The sequence below is a fragment of the Amblyomma americanum genome, chromosome 1 (genome assembly GCF_052857255.1).
Source record: "Amblyomma americanum isolate KBUSLIRL-KWMA chromosome 1, ASM5285725v1, whole genome shotgun sequence".
NCBI lineage: Eukaryota > Metazoa > Arthropoda > Arachnida > Ixodida > Ixodidae > Amblyomma > Amblyomma americanum.
Genome location: NC_135497.1, coordinates 265381218 through 265400228, shown reverse-complemented (window position 1 = coordinate 265400228; position 19011 = coordinate 265381218). Strand labels below are relative to the sequence as shown.

Genomic DNA, 19011 nt, shown 5'->3' with positions numbered 1-19011 from the left:
TGTGCACAAAAGCAGCCGGGATGAGATAACGACTGGTTTGGAACGGCTATTGTGCATTTGTAAAAATTGACAAAAAGCACTTGCTTGAAGACGCTTTTATGGACCGCTTAGTTCTGAGCAGGTCTTTTGTTTTCTGCTTAGGGTAAAAATGTAAGACGCAAGAGCTGCAGAGGAACAAAGAAAAGGCCGCAGGCTGACTTGGTAAGAAAGAATAAAACGGCGCCGCCAATGGCCAGCTGTCTTTCCAGACGTGGCATTTCAGGCGTTGACGTGGCTTATGCGCCCGACTGAAAGGCTCCCTGGTGTTGGGCCTTCATTTGGCCAAATTCCTTCTCAATGGCAGCGCACCTTGCGTGTTTGCTACTGAACGCCTACTTTCTGGCCGTGGGTGCTTCGCGTTCACGACGGGTTGTCATTCCTGGCACGACACGACAACCGGAATTTCCAGAATGCCACAACGACGGCAAGTAAACTATCTCGTCGCCAATGTTCATCAAACGCGGCAAAAGCCTCTGGGAAGATTCTAGCCTCCCCCCCTCCCCTAACCTCGTCCCTTAAAGAAAAAAAGAGCCATAGCTGACTTCTATTTTATGTGTATGCATTTCTATACGGCACATGAAAGACGGTCATGCGGTGCTAATAGAACACTGCCCACAAGACGCCGCAGTGCAAAGTAGCGCCTGCGCTTTCTTTGAGGTCTGACTGTCGTAACCTTCCAGTTTCGCGTGGCGGACATGTACTCTTGGACTATTGGCGCTTCGATGACGCGGGCCGACTTAGATGTGCTCACCGCGCTTTTGTCACAGCGTCCCGCTGGCTATGTGTGACTGGAAAGAAGAACTGACTTGAGAGCCGATGCTATCGCAGTCTACGTGCCTCTGCCCTGACCTGCCACGCCGGCGTTGGCGTCAACGCCGGCGTTGGCGTCTTCTCACCCCCATCATGCATCCGCCCTGATAACATCGAGCCACTTTCGTGGTCGACGTTCTGTTCCACTGGTTTTTCCCTTAGCAGCGTTGAAGCACCTGAGAGCAACGTACAGCCTGAGTCAGAAGTAAACAGTCCAAGGTGTTTGCTTCCAAGTCGGTGAAAGTCACAACTATCGGCGGAGTGAGGACGCCAGATTATCCCGTTCTGAAGAGATCTAGAGGCTGGCGTTGCATGACGAGCCACACAGCATGGCTCAGAAGGAAACCCCAATAGGTTCCTTACTTCTGACAAAGGCCAGAATATCTTCTATTGACTACAACTGCGCTTTATTTTCCTGCCTTGAACTTTTGAGTTCTGATAAAATAAGACAAAAGGGACTTTTTGTGCTTTATCGAAACCGAGCACGTCTATTAGGAGAGGCCCAAGCGCACGTAAAAGTAAAGCAGTTATGCAGGCGGCCACAAACGTAGATCTGTGAAACAAACGGGTAGAGCTGAGCATAAACTAAAAGTGATAGTTGAAGAATTTTTTCAAGTTCTGTGAAACTTACCTCGCAAAGTAAATGTGACCGAGGACAAGAATCCCACTTTCGCGGCTGCGAACATCCTCTGTGCAAACACAACCAATAGTACGAAATGGCCGTGGCTGTTGCTTGCTTCACTGGCACGGCACTGAGAATTCGCAAGAAGAGCTTGGCTCAATATCGCAGCAGAAAAAACGAGCCCCGACCAGAGGTGTGGCCAAAAGATGTTGGAAGCTAGAAGAATGTAACATGTTTTGTTAAGCGTCAAAAAATGTTAGACATTACGAACAATTTTCGAACGTCTAGCATTTTTTTACCAAACTTTCGGTGAGCACTCATTTTTTCTGTTGTGACATGAACTTACCACCCGCCCAGATGAGGGTTCGTCATACCTTATATTTCAGCTTCACTCTATATGCTGTACAAATTTGATAACAATCAAAGCAAAATATAATTTATAGTCATAATAACCAACTCAGTGCTACGTAGGTCGTGCAATTAGTAAAAAGGGTGACAGCTGCCACATAAAGACAACTTCTATATCGCAGTATTCTAAGTGGTGATGACGCAGTCTTCTCGGTTGCAAGCTCAGTAGCTCCCCAGAACCACTCCCGAAAACGACACCGGGCAACTTTCAGCACACAGCCACCCCACGAACGCCGTGCTGGTGCAAGGCGCGCAGCTGCTTAGGGACACCCTTTGTTGCCGATTTGGGTGCTACGCTACCCACCAACAGCACAGAGCCCAGATCACACTATATGAAAACGACGCCGTAGAAATGTCTTCGCCCGTCGATGTTGCTGGGCTACAGAGGGGCGGCAGAAAAGGAAATATATATATATATATATATATATATATATATATATATATATATATATATATATATATATATATATACAGGGCGTTCCAGCTAACTTTGACAAAGATATAAAAAAAAACAAGCATTCTTCGGAACAGAAATCGCGTGGTTGCTGTTAGGGTTTACCTAAAATTTCAGTACAATTTTTTTGCTCGTTTTCTTTGCATAATTATTCAAGGTTAATTAATTATTTTTTAAAATATAGCTTGAAACGTCCAGGCGTCAATGGGAAAGTTGTGGAGCTCTAGAAATAATGCCCAGCCCAGGCACTTCCAACGAGATAGCCTTAGCGTGGCCGTTTTTATTCGGGAAAAACTAAAGCCCGCGGAGTTCAAAAATACCACGTGATAACGCGCTCCGTGCGCCAGCATGCGCCGCGATTACAGCGCTCTCATCCGTGATTTGTAAAAAACATCGCTAGCGCCGCGCCTTCCCTTCGCTTACGAAAAAGAGCTTCTATCTTTGCTCGGTTCTGATGTTACCGGCGGCGGCTGGCGACGCGTTCTACAATCTGCTAGCGTGAGAGTGCAGTTATCGCTGCAGAAACGGGAGCCGGCTTTCTTTCAACGACCGCCCGAACGCACTGGCGCTTATCTTGGAACCAACCACAACGCGAAGCTCTGTCGTGTGCAGCACGAAAGGCACGAAGCGAGCGATGTTTTTTACAAAGCACGAATGAGAGCGCTGTAATCGCGGCGCGTTCGGGTGCGCAGAGCGCGCTGTCACGTGGTAGTTTTTAAAATCCGCGGGCTCTCGTTTTTCCTCAATTAAAGCGGCCACGCCAAGTCTATCTCGTTAGAAATGTCTGGGTTGGACAATATTTGTGGAGCTCCACAAATTTTCTATTGACACTCGCGGTATTACAGGACTTGCTACGTCCGCCGCTATGGACGAGGGTGGCGTTGGTGAACACTCTCACGGTTCGCTTACACCCAATAATCACAAATACCCACGAGAGCAGTACATTGGACAGCCGTCGCTGTAGCTTAGTTGGTAGAGCACCGGACGCGATATTCGGAGGTCGTGGGTTCGGATCCCACCGGCGGCATGGTTGTTTTTTCTGCTGCTTTATAAGTAATTTCCTTTAAGCGATAGATGGATAGAAGTATTATTATCCTACTGATCACCACTACACATTTAAAAAAATAAACATTCCGCTATATATATGTATATATATATATATATTCTGTAGGGGTTCCAATGCGCCAGTTTACAAGTGTAAGTACAGTATTACTACAAACGCGACTGTTCGTTTTAAAGGTTTATTGTGCCAACAGTTTCGGGAATCGTATTCCCTTCGTCAGGGCATATATATATATATATATATATATATATATATATATATATATATATATATATATATATATATATATATATATATATATATAATATATATATATATATATATATATATATATATATATATATATATATATATATATATATATATATATATATATATATATATATATATATATATATATATATATATATATATATATATGCGTGCTAGTTAACTCACCTCGATATGATTTACAAAATAAATACAAATTCAAGTGCTTAATAGTTCTTTGTGACATCTGTTTTCAGTGAACAATGTCGTAACAGCTTGCGAAGGCGAGCTGGCGTCATTGTTAGGCCGCCCCAGCATGAGGAACAAACGCATGACTACAGTACGTATATTTATTCTCCTCAACGCGTCCAAAGCAACTCCCTTCTTCGATATTAATTTGCCGAATCATCGCTTGACCTTATTTATTTCTGAGCGAGCACCATTACTACGCCTTCTTTATTGTTTTACTGTTTCTATCCTCCGCTGCACAGATGTTTCAAGCCAAGATAGCTTGCCAACTTTTGGGTAGCGACTGGCTTGCGTTCGCGTTTCGAACCGTGACTTGTTGGTACATCGGGTCATGCTAGCGCATGCCCGCAACACAGTCCGCATTTTATATTATTTTCCTGATTTATTGCTTTGCTTGTCTACTAGTGGGACCATATATGGTGTCAGAACTGTTCAGGGCTATTGGACTTGAGAGTCGGTGAACCGGATCGTCAAAAGGCCATAATCATGGTTGCCTCGAAGGAATTGATAGAAGACTCGGAGGCAAGAGGGTCTGTAACACGGCACATCGAAGACTTACTCTGCCATGCTAGCTGCAATCGGATAGTCTTTCGCAGGTACGGATACGTGCCCATTTGAAGAACCTCAAGCGTGGAAAGCAACGAGTGGCAATTGTAAAGTAAAAACGCAGCTCGAGAGCCAAGGTATTGAGAATAAGAATGTCACCCGCAGAAGCTGCCCCCTCCCACATCACCACTTAAGGTTCAAGAGACCACACAAGAATAAAATGACCTTTCCTGCGCCACTTTGGGAAAGGCAGACTAACCGTCGAAAGATCGTTCTTTGTAAATACAAGTAGGGGTGTGCGAATATTCGGAAATTTCGAATATCGAATCAAACACCTACTTATTCGTTTATTCGAATGATTAGAATAGTGTATGCTCAAATTGTTCGAAACAAATTGAATATGTTCAAGTTTGTGAATAGTTTCCAAATATTGGCGCGAAGTTCAAATAAGGCCCGCCGTATTTGTCTTTCACGACCAATTCAAAAACAGGGACCATATGCACGCCGCGTACCACGCTGTCGCGACCGATATGCGGGGGATAGAGGGTCCAGCAGACGCGGTGAGGTCCATTCGCCTGGCGGTATTCAAATCTTCATACAGAGCCTCAAAGATTGGAGACGCGGCGGGGCCTAAGCAGGTTCAGCAAACCCGGCCTTTATGCCTTACCTTGGAGGCCATGCCTCGCCGTAGCTCTCGCCTGTCTCATGTACTTAGATGTGGCTGTAGTTTGTTATCTTATCAAGAGCAAAAGGTACTTTTCCTATGCTAATAACATGACAGTGATAAAGTTAATACATTGATTTCATGTTGCGATCCCCCCCCCCCTCCCCAGTAGCGTCCTTTAACAGATACAGCTATAACTAGGAAAGTTAGCGCTTCGCTGTTTCTCCCGATTGCTCGTTGAATATTAACACATGTAGCAAATATTTGTAAAATATTTGATTCGTATTTGATTCGGTTCTGCCACTGTTCGGTTTGTTTTCGATTCGGTTTTTCGCTGAACTATTCGTAGTCGATTTGGTAACAAAGCTGCACTAATCTTATTCGATTCGGTTTGGAACAGGCACAACTCGCACACCCGTAGTAAATACTAAGGGTTTTTTGACGAGCGTTTTAACCAGCTGTGCCTCCTAAAAGAAACGCAAGTAGAAAGAGTAATAAGTGAAAATCTTGCTCATAACATAAATATGGTTCTGGGGTCAAATCGACTGGCCTGTTCACACGCTAGGAGAGTTTTCGAGTAAGATGATAGCCCCCACGTGTCTCGCTTTATTTCAGTGAGGCCGACTATATGCACTGCTCCTGGGCAGTCACGAGCCGTTCTCACGTGCCAACGTGTCTGTGATTCGAACCCCTCATTCCGATGAGTCGCGACTGTTATTTTTCAAGGAATCCGCTATTTGCCATTCAAAATTTTTGACGCGCCGTAGTAATGAAGACGATGTGAGCTGGTCGCGAGTCAGGCTCTCCGTCACTGTCGACAGCTGCTCCGCGTCCATGTACCTTGCGCCGTGGCATCGCGTTTAAGCACACAGCAAAACGCAAGAAGGCAAGTGGCTATTAAAACGTTTATGAAACAGCTTGCATTTCTCGCATTTAAAAATGAAATTTTCGGTTCGCGTGTTGAACCATAGATGTCGCGCGTGGAGTAATCCACTTTTCCTTTCATTTTTTTTCCACTCTCGTTTCGAACAGTCAAATAAGCATACATAATGCGAGTTGCTAACTTTATTATTTTTTGTCATTATGCAAGTAGTCGGAAAGATTTTCAGCGCTTTCAGCACTGAAACAGACTTGCAATGCTTTCAGCCAATACAAAAAAGTCCTATGGGCGTCTAAGGAAAAAGCTATGTCCGTCTATGGCCTTTTACGAACGTCTATAAGCACCAATAGAGGCACTTATTGCCAGCTATTGAAAAATCTATGCCACTAAAGCTATAGCTTTGGAACCATACAATTGTCTTAAGCTCTCTATAGAAAAATGTATCAGACTGTATAGACAGCTATAGACAGAAATAGGAAAGGTCTATAGTGTGATGACCCCCATAATGCGCAGGTCCACACGGGACGGAGAGGCAAAGAGACACCGTATGGCTCAGTTTAAACAAACAGATATATTCAATAATTATACATGATTAAGATTCAGAGGCTAGGGCGTCCGAGCTTACGTGCCGACGACTTCATGGGGGCGATGGAGTGGCTCCGGAGTTGGGCTCGAGCGGTTGCTGGCAGAAGCTGCACGCCGTCGGGCTTCGGCGCTGAAGGCCCTCTTGGCGAACGATGTCGTCCTGAGCGTCCTTCTTCCGTACTGCTTGTCGATTTTTATATCCTCTTCTCCCCCCACTCCCTAGGGTGAGGACGCCCACGCCGGAGGGGAAGGAGGGGGGCTAGGGCTTTCACTTGGGCGCACAAACATACCACCGCACTTATGGTCTCGCCCCCCTCACGTGTTGAGTCCGAGGGAAAGAAGGTTGTCTTCGAGGTAGCGCATAGCGTCGGCTGTGGTAAGGCGCGCTCTGGCCCGCTGACAGCAGTTCCCGCGGGTCACCGGCCTCCGTTCTCCATCCATCAACTGACACCCGCTCCCCAAGGTAAGGCGCGCTCTGGCCCGCTGAGAGTTCCCGCGGGTCATCGGCCGGGAAAGTGGTCCCTTGTCCTGGGATGTGCTCGGGAGGCCTCCCCTGGAACCGCCACGGCAATTGGGGAGGATAAAGCCCGTTTCCCCGCGGCGGCGGCGGCGGGTCCGGTTGGGTCCGGTTGGGCTTAAACCCCTTCGTTCTGCTCGTCACTCTCAAAGAGCATGGCTGGGTAATTGATGATGCCGCTGTCATCTGGGTCTCCGTCTATGCCGCGCCGTCGAACGCGGAATCTCGTAGCACACACAAGGAACGTCACACTCGCTCACCCTCCAGAAGAATGTTCTCCGAACATTTCAGTCCATGCAGCTCCCCTTGTCTTTCTGAATCGCCTCGCACAGTGCCTCCGACCAAACACTTTTCGCTGCACTCAACACCACTGCACAACACCATATGCCTCCGCTGTCATAACTGGCGTCTCCAGGGGCAGCACTGATCTTCTTTTACAGATAAACATGAAACTCAGCACCCAAGCCTCTCCTTTCTAGTCCAAACTGGACGAAATAAATTTACCACAGTTACAAAGGAGCTCCCACTTCTAGCACGATCACGGCACAGACAAAAATATAGATAACGAAAGGAAGTAGGGCAGGTTCTGCATGCGCTCCGCATGCTCTCCTGTGAAGGTGTTACTTAATGACCGAAAGGTTTAACTACCAACTCCGAAAACTTAACACAATTCTAACCAGTTCACAACTCCGCTCTGTTTACGCCATTAGTCCGACTTAGCTTTCCGATTTCGCAGCGGATATCGGCCTTCATGAGTCATACTAAGTAAGTCTGTGACCCTTTGTCTGCTTTGGGACTCGTGAGGGCTCGTGGCAGGAGCCTCTCCTGGCGTTATCTGCGCGGCAACCTCGCGCGCTTCTTCTAGCAATGCATGAAGTAAATCCGGTGGCATTCCGGCCGTCACCTCTGGCGCCTGCCGAACAAATGCAGGAGAGGGCGTTTCTTGCGAACTATCTGCGCGCTCCGCTTCATTTCTGTCCCCATCAAAATCCGCGCTTTCCCTTTCCTCATTTCGTGAATACTGAACCGGTGCCGACTTGAGGCGATTTGCGTGTATCCTTATCAAGCGCCGGTTCACGGCTCGGACTCTGAAGTTTACCGGAGAAAGCTTCTCGACAACCTCGCACGGTCCTCTCCACTTCGTATGGAACTTACGAGCTACCCCAATCTGCCTTTGGCAGTTTTCAATGTACACGCTGTCCCCCACATCAAACGGCGCGTCTCTAGCACTGCGATCGTGCACCTCCTTCCTGAGCTTCGCCGCTTTCTTTAAGGCCTCCTTTGCGACGTCCCTCGCCACTTGCAAGCGCGATTCTAGCTCAATCTTATAGTCGTCCAGTGAAGCGTATGGGACACGACGGGGGCCCTCTGGCACTTCACTAGGCTGGTCCGGGTCTCGGCCGTAGAGAAGAGAGAATGGCGATTCGCCCGTGCTCTCTTGTGCTGCGGAATTGTAGGCAAACATTGCATACGGGAGCCACAAGTCCCAGTCCCGCTGGTCGCGCGAAACAAAATGCGACAGGAACCCGGCCACGGTTTGGTTCAGACGCCCCACCGCGCCGTTGCAAGCCGGATGGTACGGTGTTGTCTGCTTCTTAGCGATCTTAAGCAGCTCGCAAACTCTCCTCCTTAGCTGCGACACGAAGTTCGTTCCCCGATCTGTCAAGAGTTGCCTCAGGGGTCCATGTCGGAGCACGATCTGTTCGACAAATGCTCTTGCAACCGTGTCTGCCTTCTGATCTGGGAGTGCTACCGCTTCCGCGTATTTTGAAAGGTGATCGACAAATACTAAAATGTACTTGTTTCCGGAAGTGGTCGTGGGCAATGGGCCCATTATGTCCATACCTGTCCGCTCGAAGGGAGCCGAAACCTCAGGGAACGGCTGAATTGGAGCTGGTCTTCGTCCCTTGGGTGTTTTTCTTTCGAGACAGGAATGACACTTCGCACAGTAGTCTCTAACATCCTGTCGCATGCCACTCCAAAAGTACAAACGCTCCACACGCCTGCGTGTCTTCGCTACGCCAAAATGACCGGCGCATGGCGCATCGTGAAACGCGCGAAGAACCCTTTCTGTCCACGACCGAGGTATGACGACTCTCTCCCAAGCGGTTTTCTCTGGTCTCCCTTTCCTGGTTGGCCTCGTGCGCCGACACAGGGTGCCGTCTTTGCCAATGAAATAACCTAGCTGTTCGGGGTGAGACGGTGCGCCCTCTAAGCTTTCGATTATTCGCTTCAGGTCAGGATCTTTGCACTGCTCTGTGCGTAATTCGGCGGGGTCGACTACGGGGACAAACTCATCTATAGCTGCCACGGCAGCTGTGCGGCTGAGTGCATCGGCATTCAGATGTGTCTTTCCTGACTTGTGCTCAACTTCAAAGCAGTATTCCTGCAGGTGTAGATTCCATCTAGCGAGTCGCGAGCTAGGGTCCCTGACACTCATCACCCATTTCAGAGGATGGCAGTCTGTGACTAGCTTGAATTTGCGGCCGTAAAGGTAGCATCTGAAGTGCTTTACTGCCCAGACAACGGCGAGGTACTCCCTTTCCGTAGCTTCGTACTTTTGCTCTGTGGGGCTCAGCTGTCGGCTAGCAAAAGCAACGGGATGTTCTTTGCCCTCGATAACCTGAGATAGCACGGCACCAACTGCGAACTTTGACGCATCTGTGGCCATAACGAAGGGCAAATTAAAATCCGGGTGGCGCAACAGCGGTGCACTCATTAGCTTCCTTTTCAGGGCCCCAAAAGCATCCTCCGCGTTTTGGTCCCAGCGAAAGGCGACATTTTTGGCTGTTAAGGCGGTGAGCGGCTTAGCGAGCTTGGCGAACTCCTCTATGTGCCTTCGGTAGTAACCGATCAGGCCGAGAAACTGCCGGACCTGGCGGACGCTAGTCGGAGATGGAAAATCCGAGACACACCTTAGTTTCTCAGGGTCCGGTCGCACGCCGTCAGCTGAAACAACGTGCCCGAGGTATTTCACCTCGTTTTTGAGGAATTGGCACTTAGAGGGCTTCAGCTTGAGACCCGCTCCTCTTAGTCGCACCAAAACCTGCTCAATATCGCGCAAATGGTTCTCAAAACTGTCACTGTATTTGATTATGTCATCCATATACACGAAGCACAGCCTCCCCAGAAGACCTGCCAGGATAACATCAGCGGTTCTCTGCCAGACAGCAGGGCTGTTGGCCAGACCCATCGGCATTCTTTTCCATTCATAGTGCCCTGAGGGCGCGTTGAATGCCGTTTTCTCGGCATCTGCCGGATCCATTGCTATCTGCCAGAATCCCGCCGCCATGTCCACTACCGTGAAGTACCTGGCAGAGCCCAGCTGAGAAAGCGTCTCCTGTATATTGGGGATGGGGTATGGATCGATGCGAGTTACGGCATTTAGTTTGCGGTAGTCCACTACCAATCAATACGAGCCATCTGGCTTTTCCACCAATAGTGCTGGTGCTCCCCAGGGTGACATTGAGTGTTCGACAATGCCGCGATCAATCAGGTCCTGCGCCTGCCGCTCCATCTCCTCACGTTGGGAGTAAGGAATCCTGTACGCACGCTGGTAAACGGGCGATGAAGTGCCGGTTTCTATCCTGTGCTTTATAACGCCACAGCAGCCCAAATCCAGGTTGGACGCGGCGAATACCTCCGAGTAGTCGTTCAGCAAACCAGCCAGAGCCTCCCTCTCCCTGGATTTTACGTGAGAAAGATCGAACGACACCTTTGGAGCAGCCGAAGGACTAGCATGCTCTACAGTTGCGAGTACCGTGTCGGTGGGCTCACGTTTCTCTATCGCAGAGGTGAAGAAAGCCAATGTTTTGTTCTTGGGAAGGCTCAGTGGCTGCTGGCTACAGTTAACCACCCGTAAGGGCACTCTGTGGGCGTCATTAACTGTCATGAGGCACGCGGCTGCCTTCAGGCCATTGCTGAGAGAGTTGACCGGCTCAAGCACTCCCACGGCGCCGCTCTCTACATCTGAAGGCACAAACGCGTACAAAATGGGCTCCGACCAAGGAAGGACGACCGCCTCCTCGACCAGCCTGACGGCAACCCGCGAATATACCTTCTCCAATGATCCCACTGTTTGACGGGTGTCAATATCGGTAATGCGAATCTCAGCCCCTCTCCTGTTCAAAAACGGAACTTTTGAGCCGCCCGCATTAACCTCTTCCTCAGAGAATGAGACTACTACCTTCCCTTTTCTCAAAAAATCCTGCCCTAATATACCTGACACTCCGTTTGGCAGAGACACCGTGTCCGGGCATACGTAGCAGGGGTGCTCCAATGCAATTCCGCCGAGAGAGAAGTGTAACCGGTAGAGTCCACTTATGCCAAGAGGGTCCCCCGTTATGCCTACAAATTTGGTTGCCATACCACCAGACGCTTCCAACACCTCGCGGTCCCCCTTCCTTCGAAGCGTGTTAAAACTGCTCTCCTTAAGCAATGTCACCTTTGACCCCGTATCTATCAACAATTCCATGCAACAACCATTTAACTTGCAACGCACAACAGGGCATGCCTCGTCGGCCACACAAACTACCACCACCTCATCATCCACTGCTCCCTCCCCACGCTCCTCAGGCTGGGGAGGACTATCTAGTTCTTTGTCTCGGTATCTGGAGCCCCGCTGTAGGCTTGCTTAGGGCGTGTCTCGCCTGCTTCTCTTTGTGGCTCCCCACGGCGCACGTTTTGGCAGAACCTGGCGATGTGTCCGCGACCCTGGCAAGCGAAGCATACGATTTCTTCAAAATCTCGCATACCGCGCCTGTAGCTTTGTGGCGGTCTCCGGTTTCCAGCGAATGGGCGCTGTTGAGCGCGCGCTTCAACCTGGCGTTCCACCTGCTGAGATAGCAGCTGTTCTAAGCGATCTAACCGCTCTGTCAAGAGAGCAACCTCAGGGTTGAGCACCGCTCTCTCTATGACGCGTACTCTCGCTGCGGCTGTCGTTAACGCCTCATTTCGTTCCTCATCCAATGCGGCCTCCACGGCTTGGTCGAAATTGCTCGGCTTGCGCGAGAGCACGAACCGGCGCACGGGGTCTTGCAGACCAGCCACGAACAAAGCGGTCATTTCCTCTTTAAGTATATCCTCCGCGTATTTCTTCTTTAGCTGGTCTCCTTCCTCCTCCCTGCTTAACGTATCGCGCGCTAAGCGCTGAAGCCGCGACGCAAACGTTCGCACGTCCTCCCCTACCATCAGTCCGGCGTCACGGAACCTCTGTACCCGCACGTGACGTGGTTAAGCGTCGAAATGCTCAAACGCGAGCTTCTTAAATTCCGCAAATGATTTTGTGGATTTTACTTTTTCGTCTCGCCATGCAAAATCATGAGCAGCTCCTGCCATCTTACACCTCGCCATTCCCAGCATTTGAGCATCGGACCATCCCCCCATTTTCCCAATCTCTTCTAGCATGGAAAAGAAATCGCAGATTGGAACCCCTGTCTTATCTCCCGTAAACGTCGAAATGACGCTTCCTAATGCCAGCATGCTTGCTCCGAGCGACGGCTGTGGAGTGGGAGCTCCCTCAGATACAGACATTTTTTTTTCTCAAGCCCTCCAGTGCCTCAAGCCTCTCAAATGGGGGTAAAAGTCCCACAATCAGTCCCGTGATTCCCTTTTGATTACAATTTTGAAGTCATGAATGTCACAGCATTCAGAGGACATTTGCTTTTGAGACCCCACTTCTGACACCAGTGTGATGACCCCCATAATGCGCAGGTCCACACGGGACGGAGAGGCAAAGAGACACCGTATGGCTCAGTTTAAACAAACAGATATATTCAATAATTATACATGATTAAGATTCAGAGGCTGGGGCGTCCGAGCTTACGTGCCGACGACTTCATGGGGGCGATGGAGTGGCTCCGGAGTTGGGCTCGAGCGGTTGCTGGCAGAAGCTGCACGCCGTCGGGCTTCGGCGCTGAAGGCCCTCTTGGCGAACGATGTCGTCCTGAGCGTCCTTCTTCCGTACTGCTTGTCGATTTTTATATCCTCTTCTCCCCCCACTCCCTAGGGTGAGGACGCCCACGCCGGAGGGGAAGGAGGGGGGCTAGGGCTTTCACTTGGGCGCACAAACATACCACCGCACTTATGGTCTCGCCCCCCTCACGTGTTGAGTCCGAGGGAAAGAAGGTTGTCTTCGAGGTAGCGCATAGCGTCGGCTGTGGTAAGGCGCGCTCTGGCCCGCTGACAGCAGTTCCCGCGGGTCACCGGCCTCTCCATCCATCAACTGACACTCGCTCCTCAAGGTAAGGCGCGCTCTGGCCCGCTGACAGTTCCCGCGGGTCATCGGCCGGGAAATTGGTCCCTTGTCCTGGGATGTGCTCGGGAGGCCTCCCCTGGAACCGCCACGGCAATTGGGGAGGATAAAGCCCGTTTCCCCGCGGCGGCGGCGGCGGGTCCGGTTGGGTCCGGTTGTGCTTAAACCCCTTCGTTCTGGTCGTCACTCTCAAAGAGCATGGCTGGGTAATTGATGATGCCGCTGTCATCTGGGTCTCCGTCTACGCCGCGCCGTCGAACGCGGAACCTCGTAGCACACACAAGGAACGTCACAATAGCTATTTGGCCCAAAATTCTATACCCGACCATAGGGCATTTTTGTGTGGCAGCAGAGCGTTCACAAATCTTACGACTGCTTCTTGGTTTCCGGTGTTTAACATGAATCCAAGTTTTGTCCATGGCAGCGAATCAGTGCAGAAGTTCATGTGAGCCGTAATTCCCTAACATCGTTAACCACTGCATGGGACACTCACAAAGACAAATTGCCACTTCCACGGTTCTGTTAGGGCCCTGTCACACTAGCCCGACACGCCGCCGACGCCGACCCGACAAAGACACCAAAGATCGGCCAACCCTGTCGGCCGACCTTGTCTGTGGCAGACCAAGCTGTCACACTAGGCCGACAACGACACCAACTCGTCCGACGACCAGATGTCTTCGTAGTGTGACATGCTTTGACGCCCGCGACGCCGACAAAACCGGTCTGCCGACCGTGTCGTCGCGAGATCGGTCGCTGAGCAAAAACATTCACGAGACACGAACACGATTTCGCTATGGTACTGTTTGTTTATGTTCATAACAAGCTCTGGGATAGATGAATGTCCAAAAAGGTATCATTACTGAGGATCGTTGGCCAATGCCAAGGTGCTGGTTGAAGTGATAACTACGATACAAGCAAATTTCATCCTATAGCCGCCTGCTGCTGCTGCTGCTGCTGCTTCGTGCGGCTCGCCTGACGTCTGCTAGATCCGCTGCTGAAGCCGTCGCGGAAATCGAGCATAACTTTATTTTATTATCGGACAGGTTGATGTGACTAGAGGAGTTCCTTTTTTACTGCGCTGGCTAGTTACAAAGCTCCCTGAGCTGCGGCATCGATGCGAAACCAGCTAGGCTTAGCGACGAGTACGGCAGCCGGGAAGCAGCGCAGTTCGTCTCCCTGGCGCTCCCGCAGGCGTCGTCGTTGCCGAAAGCGCGGCTGTTGCGCAGGCATGGTGTCGTTGCTCGAATATAGCATGCGGCCTTTCTGATAGCATGGCTGTTTCGTTTTTTTTTTTTTTTCTTGTGCGAACGTGAAGTAAACCGAGCCTGCTCGCCGGCAGGCCAGCATGGATCCCGTCCGCCGCCGTTATAAAAATCAGCTTAAGATTGTTTTTGACGTAAGAAATAAACGCTGAGACTGAGAAATGTGACAAATGTATCATTTCTGAGGATCGTTGATCAACACCGAGTTGCTGGTAAAAGCAACAACTTTGATAAGAGCAAAATTTCTCGCCAGAATCGCCCAGCAAGCTGCCGCTGGCCCGCCGTTGTGGTCCGGCTCGCCTGTCGCCCGCAGCTGTCCGCTAGCTCCGCAGCCGAAGGTGTCGCGGAAATTGACCATAATTTTAGTTCATGGTGCGATTATACTGTTAACAGCCAAGCGATATTAAGAGATATAGCGCAGGCTACTTGCGAAGCGGCGTCCGCTGCGCCGGGCAGCAGCACAGTTCGTCGCCTGGCGGGACCGCGAGCGGTGCCGTTGCCGAAAGCTCGCTACTAGCGCAAGCATGCTTTGTCGCTGTTCGTGTATAGCAGGCGGTCTTTCTGATAATATGGCTATTTCGTCTTTTCTGGTGCGAACTTCAACACGCAGTAATCAGACCGCTGCGGGTGGCAAAGCGTACACTTTGAGCTCGAGTGCTTGAGTCGAGCGGCGCAACGATGCTTGCTGCTCCGTGTGTCCCTGCTTGCAGTGGGGCTGCAATGCGCAAGCAGCGACCGGTGCCTCGCGCCGGCCGAGTTTTCGCACATGGGTCGCCGGCTTTACTTCTGTCGCGAGTGCAACACTGCGGAGTGCTTCTTATCAGCGCCTCTGAAGGACAAAAACTGCTCAGTTCTCCATGGCGTCGTCGGTATGGCAGTAGCTTCGCATTCCAGAGGTTCCTAGTTCGAATTCGCGTCAACGAGATTTTCTTTTTACTATTTTAGCCTTAATCTCTCCCGTCCTGTTGACCCGCGAGCGACAGGATTTTTTTTTTCGAGCCATGCCTTTCTGACCCAGAAATAAGGGCCGCTCAGTACTGGGCTGCCCTCAGCCTAGGTTCATAATCACGATTGTTAAAGAGTGTTTTACTATGGTGGGATTTATTTAAAAGAGTTAAAAATGAAGCGTCCCAGCCCATGAATTTCGCATAGCAGGAAATGACAAAAGAGTGAGAACGAGAAAGGGTCAAGTCGGCGGGAGGTCTCGCACGCTGTCTCGCTAGTGTGACATGGGAGTTGGCGGACCATCGGCCAACTGCCGTCTTGTGGGAGACATGGCGCCGACGCCGACAGTCGGCCGACTGTTTTAGTCGGCGCAGTGTGACATAGAGCCAGACATCACGACGACATGGTTTTGGCAGACCAAGTCGGCCGACTGTTGGCCTAGTGTGACAGGCCCTTTAGAGAATCCGCTTGGGGTGATACATGCCGGGAGCCTCTTCTGTCCATTAAAACTACATGCTTTTGTTAGACAACACAATTCGTGCAGTAATCGACAATAAATAGACCAGTGCATTTGTCCCTATGCATCTGTCAATCGCTTGAGCACTTCTCTGGAAGAATTTAGGAAGACCGATTTGATATGATGCATGCGCACAGTTAGAAGCCCCTCGACGCGGTTTGGCGACGGAAATCTTCAGTATTTTGCTGAAGGCACGTGAAACAGGAAAAATTATAAAATATAGACTGCCCTTTGCTTTTTAGCCTAACTTTTGAGTCAGGAATATGGCAGTGATACCTTAAAAGTGACTGCTATGAATGCGTATACTACGGCACCCATGCTTATTAGCGGCCAACCGTGCAAAGTGCGTCATGCCGCAGTACATGCAATTTGACTCCCAGCGGGCTATTGAAGTCATATATTGGTGTCTATTAACGGAGCTCATCTAAGTGAGACTTTCTGATTCAGAAGTGCCTGCCAAGCAATGTGCTTGTTTTTATTACAAATAAAAACAGGTGTTTTATGTGCTTTTCCATGGCTTCCGTCTGGCTTATGCAGTCGAACTTCCTGTCTCTTGTAAGTGCCTTTTTTCCTATTTGTTTCTTTCTACCACTCGAGAGCGTCGCCATGCCAACTCTCTCAACCTCTGTATAAGCGAGAGCAGCCTTGCCGCTCTCAGCCAAAGGAAAATCTAAAAGCACCGAATTGAGAGCCCGCTCTCCACTTTAATGCTTAACGCTAATATGGCACTTTTTCATGGCAAAGAAAGATGTCTGAAGGGAAAAAAAACTGTGCGTGGTGCTAAATTTTTATTCATTTTGTGGAAACAAATATGCTTGGCCTAAATATGACACTAATTCAACGTCCTGGGTTTTATGTAATCTTGCCTAGCACGAGCATTCCGCTACTTATTAGCATACTCAGTCACGATGTAATAAAAGAAAAAAAGGCATTTGTAAAGCAAATTGCAACCGCTCAGCCATTGAAAACGCTTCCGAAATTTTTTTTGCGCACAGCAGAACTGCGCGACCTTTCGAAGTCGTCTCTCAAACGTCTATACTAAAGTTTGAGCGTCTTTTAAACCACCAAATCAGAGGACTCTCAAACCGACCAGGTAAAACATCTTGAACATCCGAAGTCTAGGTTCATGCAGGCACCAACTGTCCTTGTGTAATAATTAAGCACCCAACAAAATAGAACACAGGTGGTTATTATTAAACCGCTATATTTCGCGTTCGAAGAGCGAATTGAAACCATTTACCAGAACTAATAATGAGCGCTGCGTGTATTTTTTTATTAAAAAGGAATCAAATGTGCATCGCTACAGCGCGGGGCAAGGAAAAAGATTCTTGCGATATACGCATTGCGGCCCCCTGCAAGAAGAGATCGCATGTGTCCAGCAGGCCGTTCAGTACTAAAGTTTTCCCAGAAAAGAGTGATTAAGTATCTCACAGTCTTCTTTTGTATCTCATGTATCCTCCTGTAGCAATCTCTTGTGCGTCGACCTGCAATATCTCCAAACAGGTTGCGTCTATTCCGCATTTACAAGGGTTGGCTATACCGTGGGGACTTTGGTGGATTTTAGCATTAGTGATTTAAAATGTATAGTCAGAAATTGACCCTTTGTTCTCAAAGCTACTGAAGCAGCCCTAATAAAATGCGCGCAAATTGTCTATAGGCTATAGAGAAGTTTCGTCGAGTTTTAATCTTTGTTTCCAACCTGTAGGAAGAGGTGATGGAATTCGAGAACTGCATCTTGCACAGACAGGAGCTCACTCTACGAGAATTCATTGCATGGTGCGAGCATAAGTCGTCACTGGTAAGCATCATGCCACTGCGTCGTTCAATCTGGGTCTCGGGTCTGTCTGTACGAACGGATACGCGCTGTAATGATGGTATGAATCTTTTTACCGCTCGATTGTTCACGAACGCTAAGGACAAGGCCATTCTGACATGTATTTATTGATAGTTCGTCCCAGCATGCACCCGTCAGGTTCAGCCAGATATACAGTCGTGCCCCATTAATTTGACCCCAGTTAATATGGACGACTCGAATTATGGACAGTTTTCTGGGGGATCAAACTTTTTAAGTGTATTTACGCCTCGTTAATATGGAAACTCGCTGTCCGGACAATGAACGGGGTGAAAATGCACGGAGCCCATTGGAACCCATGTATTGTTCTCCCGTTTATATGGACAGCGATGAGAACAAAATCCCGAGCGCCGCTACCAGATGTTCCGCCCCTTGTATTTTGACTGCAGAAAACGAGTGAAAAGCACACGAATGTGCAAATGCCGTTGTATTTGCCTTTCTGTGTGTGCATGATTTCATGCTTTACAGTGGTAAGGTGCCAGGCCAACGCGCCTTACTGTTTTTGCCACATTGGATGACTGTTTGCGAAAAATAATTATCTGTATGCTCCGTTGAAAACCACATTCAGCAGTTGCCAGCCGAGTGAGTACAGAGTTTTTGGGATGTTAACAGCCGCAGTATGAGATACTTCATCACATAAACAGACACTATCATCCGTCTTGTGGACCACTAGGCACTTCAAACGGGCTTCCACCGAAACCATTTGATTTTCAAAATAAAGACGACCAGCATAATGCACCTCAGCTGCTAAGATTGCCCAATTTCCATTTCACTGCCTGCCACGGTGCTTAGGAGGAGTATGTAATCATAAAACGATTTTCAAAGTATTTGTTTTTGTTTTTATTCATGATCCGTTATTACGGACGACTCGCTTTATAGACACTTTTGCTCGGGAACCAAAGTGTCCACATTAACGAGGCACGATTGTATACTATCGCTATCTCAAAGAAGGCACGTATGTTTCTGTACTACCTTATCACGCGATTGTGGTGGGAATGTTATCATGCAGGTAGGGTATACCTTGCAAGAGAATTGTTAGTCGTAGCTCCGCTTGTGCATTGTTATGACAAAACAACTGAAGTTGTTGTTAGCGCCT

General features: G+C 49.2%; 1 protein-coding gene across 1 annotated transcript in view; it reads left to right on the top strand.

Annotated features, from left to right (window-relative positions):
- Positions 1–236: 236 nt before the first annotated feature.
- The window catches only part of LOC144096885 (uncharacterized), a 30343-nt gene continuing 11568 nt past the window's right edge, over positions 237–19011 (top strand). The window contains exons 1-4 of the mRNA XM_077629717.1: positions 237–463; positions 3903–3985; positions 16601–16618; positions 17769–17861. Of these exons, the coding sequence (XP_077485843.1) occupies positions 337–463; positions 3903–3985; positions 16601–16618; positions 17769–17861 (321 nt within the window). The 5' untranslated portion in view covers positions 237–336. The remainder of the gene's footprint in view (positions 464–3902; positions 3986–16600; positions 16619–17768; positions 17862–19011) is intronic.